Here is a 19386-nt window from a genome sequence, read left to right as displayed (position 1 = left end):
ATGATACCAAGATAATACCATGGGTATATTTATATAAATCTATGGTTGCCACAGTTTTTTTCCAAACACAATCTTCTCGATAAAATTTAATAAAAAGATGAAAGAATGATACTCAAATGAAGAAATGATACTCGGATACTGTGAAAGTATCACGATGATACTCAGATAATACCACGATGATACTCAAATAATGACTCAGACAGTACTCCAAGAAACACGCCATTAACCTTAATGTAATTGTTTCTTTCCACCAGACAATCTGTCCGACGAAAAAATATGAAATGATAGAACGATGATGATATTGAGATACTGAGATGATACCATGACACAGAAACAACACTGCTCGGATAGCAAGCATTACCGCTATCGATTTGATATTTATCATACATCATCAAACATGTGCTCGAGACGTTTTTTCAAAAAGTTTTTTCATTCAAATTATTTTTTTCAAGTTTTTTAGATGAAATTTTCAGTTAATTTTTTGTTTGTATATCAGTTATTATCGTCAAATATCCTCATTTTAAACTTTATTTAATTTTAATCTGGTTAAATAATACAGAAAAAGTATTTCATAATGATGGAAAAAAAGAATTGATAATAATATAATAATTTTTGGAATTGTGAAATAAAAATCCTTAGGATGATAAACTAATAAAATCTTCAATAATCTCTTAATTTCACGCAAGTTCAATGAATTAATAAGACACTAGTCCATATGCCACAATCAATCACACACACGCACACACACAAGCATAATCACACACAGACACGCACACTTAATTTCATTTACCAGATTAATACCTTTCGAATAGTATTTATTTGCTCAATTGCTTCGGTTAATTAATTCCACAAAAGGATTTTTAACAATAACAAATGTGTCAATGAAAAGATTTTTTAACCAAAATATGTGTGTGCGTGCGTACGCGAGCGTGTGTGTGTGTTTGGATGTGTGTGTGTGCGCTTGTTTTTATTCAATAATTTTTCGCAAATAACACTTACTTACTGAGGTTAAATCATAATTCGGCTTATGTAATAGTAACAGTTATAAATAATAATATTAATAAATACTATTATTATTTCAATAATTATAGTGATAGTAGTAGTAGTAGCAGCAGCAGCAGCAGTAGTAGCAGTAGCAGCAGTAGTAGTAGTAGTAGTAGTAGGTAGTAGCAGCAGCAGTAGTATTTTCGTCGTCGTCATCACATCCCTATCATCACAGAAGTGAAAACATTTTTAATTACAGTTATCATCATCATCGTCATCATTTTCGTCATCCTCATCACCATCATCATCTTTATTAATGTTATTATTATTTTTAACGTAAGATTTACAACAACACACATGTGCTCAAGTAACTTCGATTAGAAAGCTTATTTTATTTTAGATTATTTTAATCAATGTTGGACATACATACATACATGCATACATACATACATACATACATACATACATACATACATACATACATACATACATACATACATACATACATACATACATACATACATACATACATACATCCACATCTATAAAGATACAACGCTCTCAAACTATCAGATTATCCAAAAACTCATTCCACTTATTTCTGAACTAATAAGTTCGGTAAACGCATTTTTTATTGCTATAATTTTTGAAAAATTATTATTATTATTATTGTTATTATCATTATGAATGATAGCAATAATAATAAAAAAGAATTGCTGATGGGTTTGGCTGCTTTGGTCGTTTTGTTGTGTCTGGCTGTGAGAAACTGCAAAGGTGAGTTTAGATTCGACATTCTAGTTATTCACTTATCTATTTATAATTTAAATGTTAATTTAAGTTTCGATTTTAGATAGATTTTAGTTTTATTAATTTATAAGTTCTCTTCGGCAAGATGGAAAGATGATCTCCGCGTCTTTCTACTCTAGCTGTTACATCGTGAGCCGGTTCAAATGCAAAGTATTCCCCGAACGTAAAATTTTAATTGCCCATGTCTATGATAGACAGATTAATCAAAGTATTTCATATTCTTACTGTCTTGTTCCAGCTGATAATACAAAAATCGGAGAAAAAATGAACAACAACAACGACAACAACAACAATAATAATAATAAGAGAGATATGGATGAAAATAAGAGGGATAATAATAATAAAAGAGACATAGTCGTGAATATCCTGGCTTTCATCGACTACTCCGTTTACGCTAAGTGGGTTGAATGATTGATTGATTAGTTGATTGATTGATTGATTGATTGATTGATTTATTGGTCGGTTGGTTGGTTGGTTGATTGATTGATTGATTGATTGATTGTATAAATGAACGAGTGAATAAATTAATGAATGAGTGATTGAATGAAAGAGTGAATGAATAGACAAATTAACGAATGATTGATTGATTGAATGTAAGGATGGGCTGTTTGGCTTATTAAACGATTGCTTGGATTCGTTTGATTAGTTAATTGGTTAGACAGTTGGTAGATAAATGATTGAATGAATATTTAAAAGAATGGATGAATAAAATAACAAGAGAATAATATCAATAACCAAAACCAATCACCAACAACCACAACAACAACAACAACAACCACCACAACCAAACAACAACAACAACCACCACAACAACAACAATAATGACAATTTTAACGAAAAAAGATGGTTGAACACGTTGAAAGACAAGAGCATAACTCAAACTTACCTGAAATCCTACATCGCAAATGTTGTTTCAGAGGTTACATTGCAATAATTAAAAAATATAATTATTATTATTATTGTTATTTTTATTATTATTATTATTGTTTTTGTGGTTACTGATGTTTTAGGTGTTATTGCTAATGATTGTTCTTAGAAGAACCCGTAACTACAGATTAAACTGAAAATGAATGAATGAATGAATGAAGGGGTGAATGAATGAATGAACAAATGAATTATTGAATGAATGAATGAATAACTGAATGAATAACTGGATGAATGAATGAATGAATGAATGAATGAATGAATGAATGAATGAATGAATGAATGAATGAATGAATGAATGAATGAATGAGTGAATGAATAAATGATAGAATGAATGAATGAAGGGGTGAATGAATGAATGAATTATTGAATGAATGAATAAATGAATGATTGAATGAATGAATGAATAACTGGATGAATGAATGAATGAAAGAATGGGTGAATTATTTTTTTTTAATTTCAGACGAACGCTATATACACAGCAATCGATGAACCAACGTTCCAAATTGAAGTCAATCTTGCCGATGTTTACATCGCAAATGTAAGAAAAATACTACTACTACTACTACTACTACTACTACTACTACTACTTCTACTACTACTACAGCAACTACTACTTCTACTGCTACTACTACTACTACTACTATTACACACACACACACACTCACATACACGACAGTCAACAGTAAAATTCATTGAAGACAAGAGACTTCAGCCAGGCTCAAATACAATTGACCCTTATAAAGCACTTGACTCTTTTAAAAGTTGGGCGATATCGAACAGGAAGAAGTTTACGAAATTCAACGTTCCAGCCATTTTTACGGCGTAAATTTTCATTTTAGAATTCATTTTTTGTCAAAAAATAAGAATGAAATAATTTATATATTATGGCCCATTTTTATGTTGGGCTGGTATCTGCTTGCAATCAAACCTGGTTACTGCGATAGCACTGCCAGGCACGCTAACCATTAGGCCACCAGCAAATATTCCTACATATTAGTGGCTCTTCTGTTTATTTTAACTCCCAAAACAGGTACGAGATAAGTGATTTGATGCAAGGTTTGGCCATCGCGAAATCTGTATGCTCCAGTGATTCTGCACTTATCAGCAGATCTTATGAGTTCCAAGATACGGTACAGTCTTTTAGCCATGAGTTGGGACACGTGTTAGTTTGTATTTTTTGGCATTGTATTGTATTGTATGTCGTTGTATTGTATTTTGTAGTATTGTATATTGTTGTATTGTATTGATTGTATTGTGTGTCGTTGTATTGTATTTTGTAGTATTGTATATCGTTGTATTGTATTGAGGGTAATGTATGTGGTTGTATTGTATTTCGCGGTATTGTGTTGTATTGACAAATAGATTATACGAATAAATTTCACAAGTAAACAAGTAACCGGTTATTAGATCCACTTACTCTGAGTCCGAATACGGTCCTATTAACCGACTCCTGCTAATTTCCAAACAACTTCCTATGTATATACAGTACCCATTACAGCTGATAATTAATTTATTATAATTTTATTATAATTTATGATAATTTATTCAGCATGGGGGCGGATCATGATGGCGATGGGAACAGTTGCCTGCCAGATGATCAGTACGTCATGAGTGCCAGTTTCAAAAAAGTCCGAAAAAACGAATTTTCACCCTGCTCCAAATTATCATTTAAAAATTTTTTTGATGGTCTGGATAGGTGAGCGAGTAAGTGAATTAATGAATGAATGGGTGAATGAATTAATAAATGAATGGGTGAATGAATTAATGAATGTGTGGGTGAATGAATTAATGAATGTGTGGGTGAATGAATTAATGAATGTGTGGGTGAATGAATGGACGAATGTGTGGGTGAATGAATGGACGAATGAGTGAATTTATTAATGAATGGACGAATGAGTGAATTTATTAATGAATGAGTGAGTGAATGAATTGACGAATGGATGAATGAACGAATAGATGGATAAATGGATGAGTGAGTAAAGCATGAAGGTCGAGATAGTGGCAGAATGTATAGATGTACGAACCTACATATGAAGAAATGAATGAACGACTGAATGAGTTAGAAAATGAGTTAGAAAATGTATGGTGATTGAGCGATTGAAAGAAAAAAAAACAAATGGACGAATAAACGAACAAGCAAATAAAGTATGGAATAATAAATTTTCAAAAAACAAACTAACAAAACATCATCTCACCTCCAAGATCTAAAAGTGGAAACTGTTTATTGAGGAAAGTCAATCTCAGAGCTAAGGATAACTTTGGCACATTTTTGGCAATGTCACTAGGACGCATTATGAATCCCAGCCAACAATGCAAAATTCTCTTTGGTGAATCTTCATACTATTGCAATGCTAGTAATTGTGAAATTTTTTCTCAATTTGGTAGGTTCACTGGTGTGGTATAATTGTTAAGGCGCCTGTCTTTGTTGCTGCTGTGACCGTGTTCAAATGCAAAAGAATCTTCAGATCTCTCAAAAAGAATGTGTGTTGTTTTGATACATCTGTAGACAAACTAAGAAAGAATTGAATTTTTATTTACCATAACTTTTATTGCAAAACAAAAAATTCGCCAATTCATTACAGGACGAGGCAAATGATTGCATGAAAATGAACTGCAACGATCCGATTCAGAAAAACTGCGGTAGCCCGAAAAGAGTGAAGGCCTTCCCAAACACCACCTGTGGGGCCCACAAAAGCTGCCAAAGGGGGCAATGTCTGACCGACCCTTTGACCGATAACACAAGAGGTTAAGTAGACCTTTAAGATTAATTTATGAAAAAGAACTAATTTATGAAAAACTTTGAATATGTAATACCTTATTTTCTGCGTACTGTATTAATTTATTTTGCCTTTTCAAGTTTAAATTCGTCTTCTTCAGAAAGAAAATCATTTTTTTGACTTCCACCAAACAATAGATACGTGCATATTCGGTGACGAGCCGGGCCAGCATAAGGTATACACTGATTCTCAATACTACAACTGCTCCAAAGAAAATGTCCGTTTCTGCTATGAAGTCATTTTCCCCAAAAAGTGCTGTAAAACGTGCGGGGATGCCAAAGATTTTTACAAATCTGGTATCAGTTATGCGTTAATTTTTCTAATTTTTAAAATAATTTTCATGATATGGTAAAGAAAGATATTTGATATTTAATTTTTTCGTTAGTAGTATGCGTGTAAATAAATACACGCCGATCAAAGTAACACTTCTATGCGTTCGAATCCAGTCAATGCAGCTTCATTGCCAGGAACCTTAACCCTTACTCCATCACGTTATATGCTCAAACTACAACAAATCAATGCAATTTTAGATAGATAAGTAGATAGGTAATTAATAATAAAACTTAATATTTTTGAAATTTTTTAAGGGAACTGTACTTACGGTGACAGACCGGACTTAAACTGTTCGAGAATCGTTGCGACAGACTGCTATAAGAGGTACACTGAATTTACTTGCTGCAAGACGTGCGCGGATTTCAGAGGGGGTTTAGCCATAGGTCTGAAAAATAAAACTATCCTGATAACTTATTAAAGTATTTTAAAAATACGAGAATAAAAGAATGAGTGAATGAATGGATGGATTGATAGATGGGTGAAAAATAAATGAATGAATCGATGAGACGAATGAACGAGTGAACAAAAAATGAATGTTCAAACAAACAATTGGATGAAAAATTATAATACACAAATAATGACATCTCAAGATGATCCTTGCCGATACGGTGATCGTATAGCGAACTGCTCTAAAGAGAATTTCCCGTCGTGCTACCAAAGTTCGTACTTTAATAAATGCTGCAGGACGTGCGCAAATGCCAGGAATAATGCGATGCCAGGTTGCGTTTTTATATAAAAAAAAGGATTTTATTACTAATATTATTAATAATCAAAAATTTAAATGTCATAAACAAAATGTTGAATTTAATTATTGGATAAGATGTAGAATATAGATTGGGGCATTTTTCTATGTCACTAGACACGATACAAAGTTTTTTTTTCACATTTTTGTGAATAAAATGGATTAAAAAAAAAGTTATACGACCTCCGAATTATCTTTAAATTTGAATTTTGTCGATGCCTCGACTGATTAAACACACCTAAATTATTCTCTAAAGTAGTGATTTTAATTTGGAAAAAGGTTGCGAATATGGAAGTAAATCTACGTACTGCAAGGATTCGCTGGCCAAAAACCCAAATGCTTGTGAAAAGAGTTCGGTTTTTAAAGAGACCTGCTGTCTCGAGTGTTCAACCAGGGACAAAATTTGAAGAAAAAAATGACACTAAGATGATATCTGTAGTGAAGATGATGATGGTGAAGATGGTGAAGATGATGAGGATTGAATATACTCGTTTAAAAAAAACTTATTGTAGTTGTTTCATTGAAATAAATGAACGCTTGACTTGATGGACCGTTAGAAGCATGAAATAAATATACTAAACGATTGGCTTAACCATGTTTTGTTTAGTTTGAGATAATTAATAAATAAGCAAATTTACAAACAGCAGTAGTAGTAGCAGTAGTAGTAGCAGCAGCAGCAGTAGTAGTTGTAGTAGCAGTAGTTTAAGTAGTAGTAGTAGTAGTAGTAGCAGCAGTAGTTTAAGTAGTAGTAGCAGTAGTAATAGTAGTTGTAGTAGCAGTAGTTTAAGTAGTAGTAGTAGCAGCAGCAGTAGTTTAAGTAGTAGCAGCAGTAGTAGTTGTAGTAGCAGTAGTTTAAGTAGTAGTAGTAGTAGCAGCTGTAGTTTAAGTAGTAGTAGTAGTAGTTTAAGAAGTAGTAGCAGCAGCAACGGCAATAGTAGTAGTAGTAGTAGCAGTAGTTTTGTATAAGTTTTAAAAACTTTCCAAAGTTTATCAATCTTACAAGTATGTAAATTAGTGTATCAACTGCACTTCTAAGGAAAAATTCGAATGTCCTGACGTCCGTCGTACTATATTTTGAAGTATTAAACTTGAAATACTTCTAGAAAACTATTTCTCATTTTTCAAGTAGTCTACAATTACTTATTGACTCTTATTGAGCTGCTGAATAACATTTCTGAAATGAATTCAGTTATCCTGAATATATGTTATTGTAATGTGTAAATAAAAGTTATAAGCTTGAACTACTACTACTACAAATAATAACAACAATAACATCATCATCATCATTATCAACAACAACAACAACAACAACAACAACAACAACAACAACAACAACAACAACAACAACAATAATAATAATTACGAAATATTTTCACTTATTCTCCCTGGTATTTGAAAAACGCCTTTCGATCGAGTTAAGAGCAGTGCACAGAGAGTTTTTTAAAAATATTTTTCCCCAACAAAAATTTCAAAAATAATTTGGCTGTATTTATCTATAATTAATATAATTATGAATGTATAATTATATATATATATATATAATATACATACATACATACTTTATTAGAATCTAACATTTGACATTTTTTATTTCATCAAATCAAAACAAAGAAATCAAAGAAATGATGTCAATATATATATTTATATATATTTATACTTATATATATATATCTATTTATGCAGTATAAATAGACGTGTTCAAATTAATTGTAATGCTTTATTGGTTGTAGTGGTCTCTCACTCTTTATATGAGTCATAAACTATTATTAATTTGTTATCAAAGTTATTTATTACGCAATTACTGTTAATTATTTTTAATTATCTTCTCAAATAAATAAAATTTAATCAGTATTAATTAAATTATTATTGTTAATATTTTTGCTAGGAAAGTTTTATGACTATAGTCATTATGAGGCGAAGTTTTGCATCACAAGTACTTAAAATTTTGATCCTGTCTCTAGTGTTGGAGGTTTCACAATCGGTAAATGCTTTTGAAAACGGTTCGTATAGATCTATCCATGCTGTTTTTGATAGCCCTTACGTTTAAGGCGTCTTGTCTGTTGTCTCGACTTTACCGGTATCGAATGCAAGGAAGATCCATACTTGATATGTGTGTGTGTGTGTGATGTGAGACAACTTATGTCTAGTCACATAGCCTCGTGTGTGTGTTTATTTGTGAGTGTGTGTGTGTGATATCTTTCCGTACTTTTATTTTGTTATTTCTAGAACTTTCTGCCGATGACAACCGGAGAGATGTAGTAGTTAATGTGTTTGTCTTCGTTGATTTCTCTATATATAACAGGCAAGTGAACATTTTATTTATTAACTATATTACTTTAAATGAAATAATTACGTAAAAAAAATAATAAAAATTATAACAATAATAAGTTCAACAATGAGTAATGGGATAGCGTAATAGTTAAGGCGCTTGGTTAGCTGGTTCGACTGAAAAGCGATCCCAGACTATCACTCCCCATAAATCATAAATCAAACTAAATATTAACTATATGAAAAATGAAAAATAATTATATTTCAATAAAATAATTATATATATATATATATATAATTATATTATAACAAAATTTTATTTATTATTATTTTTCTTGGGTAGATGGATGGAAGAACTAAAAGAGAAACAGAAGACTTTAGATTTTCTGAAATCTTTTTTCACACATGTTATATCTGAGGTGATGTAGACTAAATAATTTTTTTCACAATTTTAAATTTAATTATCCATAAAAATAATTTACAAATACAGTCAGAGGCGTAACCAAATATGGGTTTTAGGGGCTAAAACACTACCCGCAATGAGAATTTAGATGGGGTAATGTGGAACAGCCCTATTTTCCCCGATAAAGTTTTTGGATTACGCCTTCGAATATAACAAATAATTATAATTAATAATTTTAAGTAAATATTTCATTACATTTATTAAATAATTAATGATTTAAATAAATGTTTTTAATTTATAATTTTATTTTAAATATTATTTTTAATTTTGATTTCAGACAAATAAGATTTATGAAGATTTGGACGAGGAAAGATATGCGATTGAAGTTAATCTGGCAGACCTCTACATTGCTGAGGTTGGAAAAATTCCCTGGAAAATTCTTCTTCATTATCTATTTAAATCAATTACTCAATCAATCATCCAATCAACCATACAATCAATCAACCAACCATTCAATAACTGTGTGTGATTTATATAGGACCGAAATCTAAATAACTAAGTTTCCCTTCTTTCTTACAGAAATTATAACTTGAAAACCTGTAAAAAGACTTAAATCTCTTCAACGTATTATAAATAGAGAAAGAGAGAGAGAGAGAGAGAGAAAGGGAGTGGTGAAAGAAAGAGAGAGAGAGGTTACCAAGATTTAGAACCAATCAATTAGTCATCAAGTTGCATATTACGTAGTATCATTTAAATACAGCAAAAACATACTTGCGTGTATGAATCAACTTTGCCTATATTGTTAGCAGAAAGTGCACGGAATCTATTTGAATTCGAACTACGCCACACATTATGAATGTTAAAACTTTTACAACACAGACACCAAAAGACTCACAATTCATCGAAGACAGCAAAGATGGTCAGGACAGTATTGATTCTTCGAGGGCCCTCAAGGCCTTCAAAGAATGGGTCAAAGTCAACGGGTCAAAGTTCAATAAGTTCAACGTACCGGCTGTTTTTACCAAGTAACGATTTTGTTGGTAATGTTTCAAATAAAAAACCAATTTAAAAACATTGAAAGCAGCTTGTTGATTGATACTTTCATCGATTCAGAATCCAATTTCACAAATAATATTATAAATAATATTTCACCTAGTAACATTCTTGAGGTTAAATATATATATATATATATATATATATATATATATATATATATATATATATAAATAGAAAGAAAGAAAAAAAAGAAAGAAAAAAAGAATACTAATAATAATTATTATTATTAACGGTATAAATATGATTTGAAAACTTGTTAAGAAAGAAAGAAAGAAAGAAAGAAAGAAAGAAAGAAAAAAACAAAGAAAGAAAAAAACAAAGAAAGAAAGAATAAAAAGAAAGAAAGAAAGAAAAAAAGAATACTAATAATAATTATTATTATTAACGAAATAAATAAATAAAATGAAAAAATAGCTACAACATGGGGAAGAACAAGCAAGGGCTGGCTGGCCTAAAATCAGCATGTTCTGAGCACGGAGCACTCATCAGTAGATGTCAAGGCCTACTTGCTACTACAAACACGATGGCCCATGAACTTGGACACGTGTTAGTTCCTTCTTATTATTATTTATTTATTTAATTATTACTGAATTATTATTCATTATAATTTATTCAGTCAAATAAATTATCTTCATTTTAGATAAATATACATGTTACAGTTACTTCGACTACTACTGCTGCTGCTACTACTACCACCACTACTACTTCTTCTTCTACTACTACTACTACTACTACTCTTACTACTACTACTACTACTATTACTACTATTACTACTACTACTACTACTACTACTACCACTACTACTAATAATAATTATAATTATGACAAATAAATACTAAAATTATAAATAAAATAATAAAAAAGTCATTTTTTTCTGAATCCTAACCTTTCTTCTAGTCTTGGGGCAGAGCACGATGGAGATGGAAACAGATGCAACGCCGAAGACGGGTTCATCATGGCTGCTGTCTCGGAAAACTCGCCCAAGAATGAAAATAAATTTTCCCGCTGCTCCAAAAATTATTTTGAGGAATTATTTGATTCTTTGGATAGGTTAGTTTAGTGAGTTAGGTTTGAAATTAGGAAAGAGTTAATGGATTAAGTGGGAATTTGGGAAATTTTGTGATAATTTTTACATCCGTTATTCACTGAGTTAATTATAAGCATAGTATAAAAGATGTTTATTTCATTTATAAAGTTGAAGTTGTCAGTTTTTCAAAAATATCGGGATAAATTTTACTTAGATATGTGGCAACAATTTTGAAAAAGATTATTTTTCAACTAAAAATTTGTAAATGGTCGATTGAAAAATAATTCAAATTTGAATAATCCATTAATGAATTATGACTTAGAATCAAAAAGAATCGTCGTTTTTAGCTAAAATTAAATTAACTTTTTGAATTTAATTAATTTTATTTATTAATTCCACCAAATTTCATTTTTTGAGATCACGAAAAGGTAACTGCTTACTGAGAAAGCATAATCCGAGAAGTAGAAACCCATTTTCGGAATATTTGAAAATGTCTCCGGGTAGAATCATAGACCCACACCTTCAATGCAAGCTCCAGTATGGTCCTTCGTCTTACTACTGCCATGTTGGTGTAATTTTATCTGGTTAATTAATTTCCTATTTACAGTTCGCTTTTTGGTAACTCTCATAAGTATCTACAACTGTCACATTGTGTATGAGATCCATGTAAACCGACGTATGTGACGAGTTTGGATTTCTTTGTAATCGAACGCAGTCAGTGCAACAGTAGTGATAAGCACGTTAACCTTTACACCACAGCGCTGACTCCGCTAGAAATAGTTCAAAATTTTGTATAAAAATGTTAAACGTGGAATATTTTAGATAACTAAATAATTCTTCTAGTTTGTTTGCAGCTAAATTTATTATACGGTACCAATACATAATTTTCTATTTTTCATTTAATTTCGTTTGTATTTTTTTCTCTATAATCACCATCACCTTTAAAAATGTTGGATAAAAATTAGATTGGTTCGGACGATTGCACGAAAATGCATTGCAAAAATCCGGACTCTGTAAATTGTTTGGAGTCCCTGATAGTGAAAGCCTACCCGAACACAACGTGTGGAGCTGGCAGGAGCTGTCAGAAGAGGCAGTGTCTTCCCGATCCGATGACTGAAACTGATAAGGGTAGACTCGATTTTTTTTTACTTTCGGATTAATTAGTTTATTTTTTAGCAATTTTCAAAAAAACAAAATAATTTATATAAAACAAACAAATCTACCTGTTATTTTTATTAATAATCCAAAATACAACTTACCGAACTTAAAATCAAAATATTATTTTGTAAAACCTTCCGAAAAATTGCCTACAGACTCATGTTTCTTTGGGGACGAACCCGGTCCATTCATATTAAATGGCGAACATTATGAATGTTTGAAGGATAATGTGAGATTTTGCTACTATAAGGATTTTGAGAAAAAATGCTGTAAGACATGCGCTGAGGCTAAAGACCATTCGAAACCAGGTTTATTTAATATCAATTTTTCTCATATTTTTTTACATATTTCTTGAAATCTTAAATTGAAATAGGCATTGAAACTTTCAAGTTTAACGAGAATAATTTTTTTCAAATTGAAAATAATTCTTCTCAGAAAAGTGCAAGTTTGGGGACCGACCGAATTTGGTAAACTTCGAAGGGACGCCTGTCACATGCTCGAAAGACAGCATCAGCATGTGCTACTACGATTGGTATGAGCAAAAGTGCTGCAAAACGTGCGCAGAGGCCAAGGATACATCAAAATCTGGTTCGTTGGAGACGTTTTTTGGATTTAAAATTTTTGATTTTTGGGAATTAAATTTTTTTAAGGTTTGTAAGTAAAAATGTTGAAATATTTTCAGGTTTTTAAAAGTTATGTTGATTTTTTAAACTTATAATTGTCAAATTTTGTGAAAGAAATATCATGTTAGAGCTTTTTTACTTGATAAGAGTAGAAATTTTGTAATTATTTTGTTGTAGGTCTAGTTAGAACTAGAAAAACTTCAATTTTTGAAGTTAACCACATACACACTCCCACACACACACACATACACACACACACACACACACACACAGACACACACACACACACACACACACACACACATACACACAGCTTCTTGCCCATACGGCGACCAGCCATTCAAAACTAACTTCGATGGTGAAATCATAAGCTGCTCAAAGAACAGAACCAACATGTGCTATTACGACTGGTACGAGAAACAGTGCTGTCTGACCTGCACAGAAGCTAGAACAAATTCAAAATCGGGTTAATATACTTCGATGATTCTTCTTTCAAGTCAAAATGTATTGGCTTATTGAGGGTGACAATCGCCCGAGGCAAAAGGGCCTGCCGACAGGCCCCCTCTCTGATTGCTTATAATGTCTTTAATCCATATTTTCACAACTGCATACAAACATACCGCAGTAAGCAATAGAAAACTTGCATACAAAAAACAACATAAATAAACTTAACTAAAAATCTCGTACTAGCGAGAGTCACGTAATCATATAGAAATACATTAGAAACATTGTTATAGAAAATATTTGGATAAAGTAATTTGATGCATGCCTTAAAGTTTAAAATGTTTTCAATGCTCGAACGCTCTGAGGTTCTCTGTGACCACCCATCATTACGTCACTGACATAATAATAATAATAATATCAACAACAAATAATAATATAAAATTGAAATAATACATTTATTATATTATTTTAAAACTATGACCAGCAACCTGCCCATACGGAGATAAACCGTTTAAAACGAATTTTGATGGGGAAATCGTCGAATGTTCCAAGGATCGAACGGACTACTGCTACTATGAGTGGTATGAGAAACAGTGTTGTCAGTCCTGTGCCGAAGCTAAGAAAGGTTTCTGGATATTTTGTGATAATTTTTTTGGTTTTTCGCAAAAGTCTGTGAAAATTTTTCAGTTATGGTTGTTTGAATTCCATTTTTTGACGGGTCTATAGTACCAAATTTAGTTAAAAATACCGTTAATTATGATTCTAATGCTTCAAACTGCGTCTAAACTACACATTTTCCCTAAATTATCAAACAAATCGCGGCAAAACAATAAAATTTTCACCATTCAAATTGAAATTATCCCATAAACCCATTGAGATCCCACCTGTCCGTATGGGGATAAACCAGGATACATGAGATTCAACGACGAGCGAGTCGATTGTTCAGCAAAAAATTCAAATTTTTGCTACTACGATTCATTTGCCAAGAGGTGCTGCAAGATGTGTGCTGAGACTAAAGATGTGACCAAACCAGGTTCTAATATGGAATATATTTTTTCCTTGCCAAAAAATAAAATTTTTAGTTTAATTAACTGTTTTATTTTGAAATTTTGAAAAGTTTATATATCGAATGTGTTTTATACTTGTAAAATTTTAATAATTAGAATTAATTTCGGTTATATTTATAACGATTATAGGGACATTTATATAGCGTTCAATTTTGCTCTTGAACGAACCTTTCAAATAGATCAATCCTATGATCTATCCAAAAACTTGTAGAAATTGAAATATAGTTGGAACTATGACCAATAAAGAGCAGAAACAGACTAAAAAATAAATCCAAACAATATAACTATTACGATATACTGAAAATTTTTGAAAAAATTCCCGAAGTACGAACCAAAAACGCAAAAAACAGACAAAAAAACATGGAAATTAATCAATAAAAAGTATTATTCTCACATATTTTTAGGTTGCGAGTACGGTAACAAAGACAGAATGTGCAAATCATATTTGTCGAGGGGTCCTTTGGCTCGCCTTTGCTCAGGTGCTGGCAACTTCAAAGACTTATGTTGTCTGGAGTGCCTAAATTATGAATAAACTGGAATATTTTGTTATGAACTTTATTATCATGTAATAATAATTATCGTGCTGTTTTTTAATATAGATATATATCATTACAATACAGATATCTGGAGATATCATTAATTTAATTGTGGCCGGTCTATCATACTATATTGTAAAATTTAGATATATATCATTGAAATTGGGTATCAATCAATGTACGTCATTTAGAAGTATCACGTAATTTAGTTTTTTGGTGAATTTTTTCATTATGTGAGATGAATGTCGGTTTTCAAGATCACTTCTGTGGCTATAGAATTGTCATTAAATTGTCATTAATCAAACTGCATGGTTAAAAAATGTGTTTGGAAAAAATGTTTGGTTGGTTGGATGGATGGTTGAATGGATATATAGATGTGTGGATGGATGGATGTGTGGATAGATAGATGTATGGATAGATGGTTGAATGGATGGATGATTGGATGGATTAGCGAGTCGTGTAATGTCATGCCGTTTTTGTGTTATATTCGTTCGTTTATTTTGGTTTAATTCTTTTTATTCTTCAAATAAATAACTCGATCAAAATTAAATTAGACTTTTAAGCCAAGCAGTGATTTAACTAATAACTAAACAACAATGATAGCACTAATAACAATAAATAACCTCAATAATAACAAAATCTACAATGTAATTTACATAGGTACTAGGCCTATAACCTCAGGTACGCCGTGTAAATAATCCCACAATTTTTGTAGAAATTTTTATAAATTATATCAAAATTAACTTCAAAACACCTCAAATAAAATCATAATTTTTTTGGTTTTCAGAATAAAATTCCCTCTCTTGCAATTTTTCAAAATTAAACTTGGCATGATGCCGAAGGATTATCAGTATAAGTATCGGGAGCTCGGACAAACCCTGTGGTATTCGTATAATCGGAAACATTATATTTAGTATCGTAGGTTTTCCCGTAAATTGAACTATGGCAGATATCATTGAAAACTCTTTTCAAGAATTGGTTGTGGAAATAATGGACGTCTCGCTTGAAGTTTGTGTGGACTGGTGATTTGGACGACATGGAAATTGTTACGTAATGATGAGTTGATGTGTTGAATCTCGGCCAGTCCGAGCTGTCTATCTGCTTTGGCTTGCTGGAAAATGAAAAAAAAAAACTTCATGTATTTGACTATCGTATTCGCGTTCAATTTCTCACACACACACACCACGTACGTACACACACACACACACACACACACACACACACACACACACACACACACACACACACACACACACACACGTACGTACACACACACGTACGTACACACACACACACACACACGTACGTACGTACGAACACACACACACACAGAGAACTTTTTTTCACTCATCTATCCATCTAATTAACCTTCTTTCGGCAATGGATATCCACAATTTCATCATCTTTTTAGAGAGTTTCATATCATCAGATGTCACGTTAGTCCAATTGTAATTCCAGAAGTAGTATTCAACGCGATCATTCCCAAAGGGAACGCCAAAAAAGAAGTTCAAATCGAAGGAGTGCATGCTTCTGGGATGTTTGAAGTGCCACATGTATACATCTGAATTGGTTTTCGACATGCTATTGGCAATCAGCGTATGAGGAGCTATCATCTGGAAGTCACTTAGCAGCTAATCGGGGGATGGGTTATGTGATTGCTTAGTGAGATTCATGTAACATTGCAAGTGGCTCTGCGTATGTCAGATCAGAGCAGCAATAATAAAGACTAAAAAAACTCTTAGAGATCTGAAGTAATTAGTATTAATGAATACTAAACAAATAATGCTGATTTAAAAAAATGAATACAATAAATACAACTAAAAATACAACAACTGTTAGAAATATAAAATCATAACGAATACTAAACAAACAAGCATTTATTGCTAGGCTGACTCTTTAACTTTTTTGTGAATAAAATAGATTTTAAAAAAAATGAATACAATAAATACAACTAAAAATGCAACAACTGTTAGAAATCTGAAACATTTAGCATTAATGCTAATAGTACCTTGGCGTAATTATAAACGATCATTGTTTGTTGCAGACTTTTAGCTTTCCTATATTTATCTGACTCCTCCCAGTCGATATAATACTGCATTAGGATATTACGGGCTATACGCACGTGTCTGTCCTTACATTCGAAAGCTCTGTTTTTTTTATATATAGAAAAAATGGTTAGTTGGTTGGTTGAATGGATGGATGGATGAATGGATGTGTGGATGGATAGATGGATGAGTGGATGGATAGATGGATGAAAAAATGTGTGGATGGATAGATGGATGAGTGGATGTGTGTGTGGATGGATGAATAGATGGTTGAATGTATGGATGATTGGATGGATTAATGAGATGATGGAAAAAGGGAATGAAATGTTGAATGAAATAGTAGACGAATGAATGGATGGTGAACAAATAATGAATGAATGATTGAATGAAATAAAGATTTAATGAATGAATGAACGAACGAACGAATGAATGAATGAATGAACGAACGAACGTATGAATGAATGAATGAATGAATGAATGAATGAATGAATGAATGAATGAATGAATGAATGAATGAATGAATGAACGAACGAACGAATGAATGAATGAATAAATGAATGATTGAATGAATGAATGAATGAATGAATGAATGAATGAATGAACGAACGAACGAATGAATGAATGAATAAATGAATGAATGAATGAATGAATGAATGAATGAATGAATGAATGAATGAACGAACGAACGAACGAATGAATGAATGAATAAATGAATGAATGAATGAATGAATGAATGAATGAATGAATGAATGAATGAATGAATGAATGAATGAATGAATGAATGAATGAATGAATGAATGAATGAATGAATGAATGAATGAATGAATGAATGAATGAATGAATGAATGAATGAATGAATGAATGAATGAATGAATGAATGAATGAATGAATGAATGAATGAATGAATGAATGAATGAATGAATGAATGAATGAATGAATGAATGAATGAATGAATGAATGAATGAATGAATGAATGAATGAATGAATGAATTACCTATCCATCATTTCCAGCGTTGACTTGTGAATGAAAAACAAACAGTGCGGCATCAACTTATCAATGTAAAAATCTGTGAATGAATAAATGAATGAATGAATGAATAAATGAATGAACGAATGAATGAATGAATGAATGAATAAATGAATGAACGAATGAATGAATGAATGAATGAATGAATTAATGAATGAATGAATGAATGAATGAATGAACGAATGAATGAATGAATGAATGAATGAACGAATGAATAAATGAATTAACAAATGAACAGACGAATAAACAATCTCAAGAATAAGTAATAACTGAATTTTGAATTTATGTATATGCATCTTGACCTCATCTAACCAATAAAATAATGAAAATCATTTTAAAATATTCCTTAGTCCTACTAACCTAACTCTTTTTCCACAACCCCAGTATAGTAGGGGACTTTGTGGTACCTTCCTGCCTCAATGGCGTCTATAGGCTGCTCAAGCAACGGTTCGAAACCGACTATTGGTCTAAATTTCGTCCCGAGATAGGTATTCAATGAAATCTGCTCGTTTGGAGATACAGATGAATGAATAGATAGTTAATGATGAATGAGTGACGGAAGAAAAAACGAAATAAACAATGAATGAATGAAAGATGAGATAATGAATGAATGAATGAATGAAAGAATGAATGAATGAATTTATTGCGTACGCGTTTTCATCTATTTATAGCTATATGTACATAGAGTTGTATATGCACACAAAAGTATTACCAATAAGTGGATGAAAATTGAAGAAAACACACAAAAATAAACACACAAACAAACAAACAAACACACACACAAAAGACGCAAGACACAAACAAACACAAACTTCTGAACATTTCTTCACTAGATTTTCATAAGGAACGGTCTTCAGACACTTCTTAATGGCAGTCACGTTAATATTGACATCTTCAGTTTCGTTGGAGTTCCTGACAACATAGACAAGCGTCAAGTTGGCGCCTGTAGTCGCGTTAGAGGCACCGGCTAAATCAGCACTAAGCGACTCGTTTGCGACTTTTCCACTGCAGTTAACCAGAGTGGCGAATTCGTTCAGATAGTGATGGAAATCCATTGAATCGCTTGTGTAGTGGCTATAAAAGGATGTAGCCGAACCGCTGTGGGCAATGACTGCCCAAAATAAACCTATTTGTCGGTGTGTTACGAGACATATATGCGCAC

The 19386-nt window shown here is 31.7% G+C and overlaps 1 protein-coding gene across 1 annotated transcript; it reads left to right on the top strand.

Moving 5' to 3' along the window:
- Positions 1-10718: 10718 nt before the first annotated feature.
- On the top strand, positions 10719-15148 carry HELRODRAFT_183179 (hypothetical protein; the record flags this gene model as incomplete). The annotated part of the gene is made up of 10 exons (XM_009012216.1): positions 10719-10843; positions 11195-11347; positions 11742-11889; positions 12290-12452; positions 12638-12790; positions 12918-13070; positions 13419-13571; positions 14034-14174; positions 14427-14582; positions 15021-15148. 10 exons carry the CDS (start codon positions 10719-10721, stop codon positions 15146-15148), a joined length of 1473 nt encoding a protein of 490 aa, XP_009010464.1.
- Between the last annotated feature and the right edge of the window lie 4238 nt (positions 15149-19386).

The sequence above is a fragment of the Helobdella robusta genome (genome assembly GCF_000326865.2).
Source record: "Helobdella robusta unplaced genomic scaffold HELROscaffold_101, whole genome shotgun sequence".
NCBI classification, from domain to species: Eukaryota; Metazoa; Annelida; class Clitellata; order Rhynchobdellida; family Glossiphoniidae; genus Helobdella; species Helobdella robusta.
The sequence above is the reverse complement of the archived record's forward strand: the minus strand, read 5'-3'. Positions and strand labels throughout refer to the sequence as shown.